The sequence below is a fragment of the Pieris rapae genome, chromosome 3, assembly GCF_905147795.1.
Source record: "Pieris rapae chromosome 3, ilPieRapa1.1, whole genome shotgun sequence".
NCBI lineage: Eukaryota > Metazoa > Arthropoda > Insecta > Lepidoptera > Pieridae > Pieris > Pieris rapae.
In genome coordinates, this window is record NC_059511.1 from 6508289 (window position 1) to 6514630 (window position 6342).

Sequence of the window (6342 nt, forward strand, 5' to 3'; positions counted from 1 at the left end):
CCTCTCAGAGATAAAACGAAGGAAAAAGGTAAAAAACTGTATTAGTTTGATTCACCTCATGGCTATGAATATTATGTTTTTAATATATTAGAATTAGGTACTATCTTTCTCGTGGATACTTTTACTACATATTATAATGTATATATACAGTGGGTCTAAATGTTATCTAAGCTCTAACATATCTTATTAGGCTGGTTTTGGTTAAACTATAACATTACAAGAATTCTAGAACAGTATTTTCACACGATTATTTTTCGTAGTACTATTGCAGGAATTTTGTTAATTTTATGATCAAGAATTACACACTATAACACTATAACATTACTTCATGACACATTCATTACGGTTCCCAAACTTTGTTCTATAACGCTTGTAGTGTTTATAGTTTAATATAAATCAGCTTGTATATCAGTAATAATTGAAAATTTATATAATTAATTAATTTAATGTGTCTACCAGAATATAGCTACGCACACAGCATATTGAATGACACCTTATTGTTTCTTGGAAATATGTGGAAAGTGGAAATACCCAGATTTAAAAATTTCCTCATGAATACGAAATTCGTGGCAACATGCCGTAGAGCCCAGAACAAACCAACAGTATCCGTAGCACTAAGCTCGTAGACACATTACAATCGAGAAATTTATTTGGGTCTATTATACTTAAATTATAATAATACATAAAAAAATATATTATTTCTCTGGCCCAAGGTAATTGCGTTTACATGATACAAATTCGCTAAAATGTGATGAATTAGTCACAGTACCGAGCCGCCAAGACTTTTCTATACGGCTGACTTTTCTAAAGTTAATTTGTGGCCAAAGGCTTGGGGAACATCATGACATACCTTTCAACAAATTAAATAACTTGGAATAATTTTTGGTAGGAATGATTTTCAGATGAACGAAGAATTCAGCTTTGAATCATTATGGTGTATTTTCAAGGACTCAATGAAGTACGACCTTGTGCAATAAATTTAATTTAATTTTGTTTCATGATGTGTCCTTTGCCTTTCGCTAATTTTAAATACTGGTAAAGTTGTTCACTTGTTTATATGCGATATTATAAAATTGTATTCATATCTTTGATCACATGTACCTATGTATCGTTGTTTATACGGAATATAAATCATTATTGTATATTAATCGTGCATTCTTGTGTGCATAATTTAAATGAAGAGTTGTATATTAAATTTAATGAATAAACCTTTAACAATGTACCAATCAAATATGCCGAAACAAAATAAATGATACAATTGCCGCTTCTTTATTTATTGTATTTTAATTGAGAGCAAATCTTTTATCCCTTAAAATTATTAATACTCTGTCAACTTCATTGTGCTGACTTATGACTGCCAAAAGAGCAGATATCTGATGAAAGGCCCATTTGTTTCCATAGTATATATAAAGAAATCTACACATCCAAAAACGGGTGGTGTTGGAATTGTTTTTACTATGTTGAAATAGGACAGTTTATTTATGCCATGAATAGAATGGCGGTTAGCACTTATGGTTTATCCTTTTCCGCATAAAAAGTATCAAATTATTTTTAATGACGTAATAACCGATATAACCTTTAAATGAATTTGTAATACTTTTACCTTTTTCATAAGACTACTTTATATTGTGGTAAAATGGGACTGATAAGTTCACAGTTAATACTTAAAACACTGTCATTATATTTTCCTATTCGTAATAATCATAATAATATTTAAACTAATTGGAAATAAATTAAAATTATTAATAAGTAGTTAATTTAATCACTAATCAAAAGTTATCATGCGTTCCAATAAATATTATATTACGGACCATTTTACGAATAATTTCAGTTGTAGTTAGGTACATCAAACCATTGATGTCGAGGTGGGCTGCTATCATCCAATGAATATTCCACACACTTGGTGTTTAACCACCTAAAAATTTTATTTTTAACATTAATAAATAAAAAAATATTTTATCTTAGTAACTAAACGCGAATGTTAAAATATTTTTAAAGACCTACAAAAGTAATCTGAAAACTTTCTATTTACATCATATTAATTATATCGAGGAGGAGTAATAAGAAATATAAATCATACATAGAATCTTTTGCATTTAAAAAGTAATAAATTAGTTAATTTTATATACAAATACACTTATCACCAAATTGTGTTTTTTGTCTTTGAGCGGGAGTTACATCCAGAATAATATGTCACATACGCATCTCAAATTAAATCACGTTCACAGATAAAATTATTTAGCACGGGCCGCTCAAACTGTGACGCGTTATATCGTCAAAATTATTTTATAAAATAACTCGTATACGTACCCGCCTCTCTTTTTACAGCCGGTTATAAGATAATCTTCTTTATAACACTCAGTTCCCAGTAAATCAAAGTACACAGTACCTATTTTGTTAGCAGTTTTTGTCTTAGCCTCGCGTAAACAATGACGGAATTGCAAATCACAATAGCAGGCTAACCTAAAACACAGAGTTAAAATTTTACGGCATTTGTTCATAAATCCGTATAATTGCACCTGAATAAACGACTTTAAAATCAAAGGATTATCAGAACACATCCTTTGTAAAATAAGCTTAGGGATGCAATAACAGTGCACCACATAAAGGGTGCAGTCTTGTAAAGCTCTTCCTAATATTACTTTAATATAAATTTAAATAGTGCAGGCAGTGTCTTTTTATAGAACAGGGGCAAACGGGCAGGAGGCTCACCTGATGTTAAGTGATACCGCCGCCCATGGACACTCTCAATGTCAGAGGGCTCGCGAGTGCGTTGCCGGCCTTTTAAGAATGGGTACGCTCTTTTCTTGAAGAACCCTAAGTCAAATTGGTTCGGAAATACTTCAGTCGGCAGCTGGTTCCACAAAGAACAAAAGGTTCAGTGTCCCAGAAAATTATTTTTTTCTATTTAGAATTCTCAATAGTGAAACAATTAAAACCATTTCTGCGATAAATATCTATAGTCACAGTAGTAAATCTTGGCAATGATCCACTTAAACCCCTTCGTAATGACAATTGATCACGGCATTCATATTTAATAATAATAAAAGAGATTATAAAAACTTTCGTGCGGCCTCCCACTATCAGCACCCGCATATTCTTGAATTAATCAACTATAAATTGACGATTGAAGTCAATGTCAATGTTGATTACTGCACTTGTATTTGTTATTATTCTATAGAAAATTGGCTTTAAAATTGTTTTATATGAATTTATAACTTGCGTGCAAGTACGTAGATTTGAGACCGTTTGTTGATTTTAAATAAATTGTATGGCCTGGAATCTAAGTATTTATTTTTAAAACCACACAACCAGGCCACGCATAAGAAAAAAAAATAAAAGAATCACACAAACTGAAACGGCGTGCACAAACATAATTTTTACAAATAAAAGATCACTTATCCTGCAATAGTATTATTTATATGACTATATATATAAACTAAATGGATTCCGTATTTGATTGATAGACTAGTAATGTCTAATATGATAGGATGCCACTACATTATACCCGCATTATTATATATCTACTGCATTCAAGGGTTTTCATATTGATATCTTTCCTACACGGAAGTACCATTGTCGAGCATATTACTGTTATAACAAGACCAGAACCCTGACTTTCAGGAAACGGAATGTTGGAAGGATTCTTCAACTCCAATATCAAATCAGAATATAACAGAATGCAGAAATAATAAAATTTATTTTTATTTCAACCATCAGTTTAAATACATAAAATTCGAAAATCTACATCGTTGACTATACGGCTATTAATACTTATCAATTATAACTTTAATGACTTAACAGATTTTCATTTACACCTAATATTTCAAGGTCTTTAAAAGCCGGTAGTGTATTTATTTGCTAATACTTTATACAATAGGTATCTAATTATATAAAGTACAATAATTAATATTATTTATTATACTACATAGTATAAGGATATTGTATATACTGTTTAATATAATATATAATTATTAACTTATATATAATATAAATATTTACCCTATTATGGTGATTTAGTGACTGACACACGACATCGTTTCTTAGGCTAAAGGCAATCCTTGCGTCGCTTTTCTTTAGCAAGCTTAATTGTATAATAACATAAGTATAACCGAGGTTTGATCACACGACCTTAGGACTGAAAGCCCACGCTTAGTTAAAAGTGCGGTTCCCACTGTTCATTCTAAAGCGATAAAAATATTTACATCATACGGTACGAACAATCGACTTACCTTGTATAAAAGGCTTTATTCGTAAGATTGTGTTTTGTTTCGCCAGCGGGAATGTAGTCAGCACAGTTATCATGGTCCCTGCAACACATATCTGCCTCCGATTCAGGTCCTAGGTCATCATATCCATCTGCTATATTCCCCGCTCCACACCATTTTGTACCTAAGAGAAATATTTTCAGTTATCATAAAACAAGTTGCACTGCAAATATTGCTACTGGCTTTAGATTTCTGTAGGCATCTGTTCCAAGTACTTATACCTGTAACTTATATTATTTGCGAAAGGAGCTGAAATCTATTTTAGCAATGGGTAATCGGCATTGATTCTCATAGCAAGTTGGTGATCTACCTCCAAACTAAATAACAGGTCAGCCGATGACGTTTATATTAAATTTGGTGGAACTGTTATATTTTCTAAATAATAATTAAGTAGGTAAAATAAATTCAGCTTACATCACATTATTCAAGTTGCACTTTGTACAATTAATAATTACATTTTTTACAGAATCTTAAACATAATTTAATGGTCGATTTACTGTTCGTTACTGCAATATAATGGAAAATGGGAAGATATATTATCAAAAATAAATACACTGATACCAAACGACTGTAATATATTTCTATAGAAGCATACGATTTACACAACTTGTGATATCGCTTTCAAAGGAAAAACTATTGAGAAATTATTCAAGAGAATAATAATAGATAAAATATTACACATTAAAACTGTTTTTGTTGTATAAAAATGTAATTAATATCAATATATTAACAGTTTAATATAAAAAAAAACTGTTTAATATCAATTGGGATTCAAGAAAAACTCTGCACATTGCTCTAAACAATTTACATTAAAATTTTCATCGTGAATGTTTGCTTCTTAATGGCTTATATTTCTGGGCCTATTTTACTTAGCCGTCTCTGCCTACCAACACTCACAGAATCCAGCAGCCCGGCCGAACGCTTACACAAATCCATATGTTATTCAAAAACAAAGAAATCGTATTAAGCTTTCATTTATGAAAAATAACATAGAAATGTATGCATTTCGAAATACGTTAGGAGTTGTGTTTGCTAAGGCCGTATCTTCTCCGGTATTCCGTCTGTAAAGGTAAAAAAGATCGAGAAAGAAGAAATTTTTAAAATGACTAATCGATACCTGACAGCGCGCTATGTATTACAAAGTAATAATAAATTTGTATTTCTTTTAGACGACTTAGATTATTTATTTTATTTGTTTTTATAGAGTACGTAAAATAAAAATGATTTACAAATACAAGGATTATAAATTTATGACAATACTTATTACAGAACAAAATAAAAACCAACCTGGGTAAATGAGAGTAATCCTTAAATCGGCTAATTCCTTTGGGTCGATCACGCCATCGTATCCTTTTGCGGAAAATTTTCGTTTTAGGAATTTACTTTTTAAATTATTAATAATCCAACCGTGACTACTTTGTAACACAACTAGAATTAGAAACAATTTAAACATTATTGTTGTAATGAAAAATAAGAATCACTTAATTGCAGCACAGTTGATGTTCTTAATGATGCTACGGCAGGTATTTATTTATATAGAATAGTTAGTGGAGGTTTGTAGCGCGTTTATAAGCGATTTGAAAGATAACATAAGATATATAAACACATTAATTTAACTCACAGAGTATCTGTTCCGTAATTAGAGAAATTATTGTTTTATACGTGATTAGTTTTGTAATACTTATTAAAATAGACATTTATATTTTGTTAAAGGAATATTAAACAAACTAAATAACATTCTTCTTTTTATCTTAACCACCATAAATAATATCAGTAAATATTTGGTTTGCCGTGCAAAGATTTTAGTTTGGGAAAAAGAACTTTATTATTAGTATGGTTGGCATTAATTATAGAAAAAATATATTACCTGGGTACGTTATGATCATACGTATATCTCTTGGCACTCTACTTGTTCCTAATTTTGCTGGACCACATTGAACTAATCCTACAACCGTGATTAAAAGTATTTTTTTTTATTGACAGTTGGAACCGAAAGGATAAAGTTTGGGTAGTTCCATATTACATATACAAAATAGATGACGTAAGACATTTAATTCATTTAAGTTATACTTTT

At 30.3% G+C, this 6342-nt stretch overlaps 1 protein-coding gene across 1 annotated transcript; it reads right to left on the reverse strand.

Annotated features, from left to right (window-relative positions):
- Positions 1-1761: 1761 nt before the first annotated feature.
- On the reverse strand, positions 1762-5758 carry LOC110993310 (phospholipase A2-like). The gene is made up of 4 exons (XM_022259519.2): positions 5556-5758; positions 4233-4392; positions 2311-2463; positions 1762-1915 (listed from the first exon to the last, which is right to left on the reverse strand). The coding sequence occupies exons 1-4, from the start codon at positions 5719-5721 to the stop codon at positions 1828-1830; spliced, it is 567 nt and encodes a 188-aa protein (XP_022115211.2). The 5' UTR covers positions 5722-5758; the 3' UTR covers positions 1762-1827.
- Positions 5759-6342: the final 584 nt, after the last annotated feature.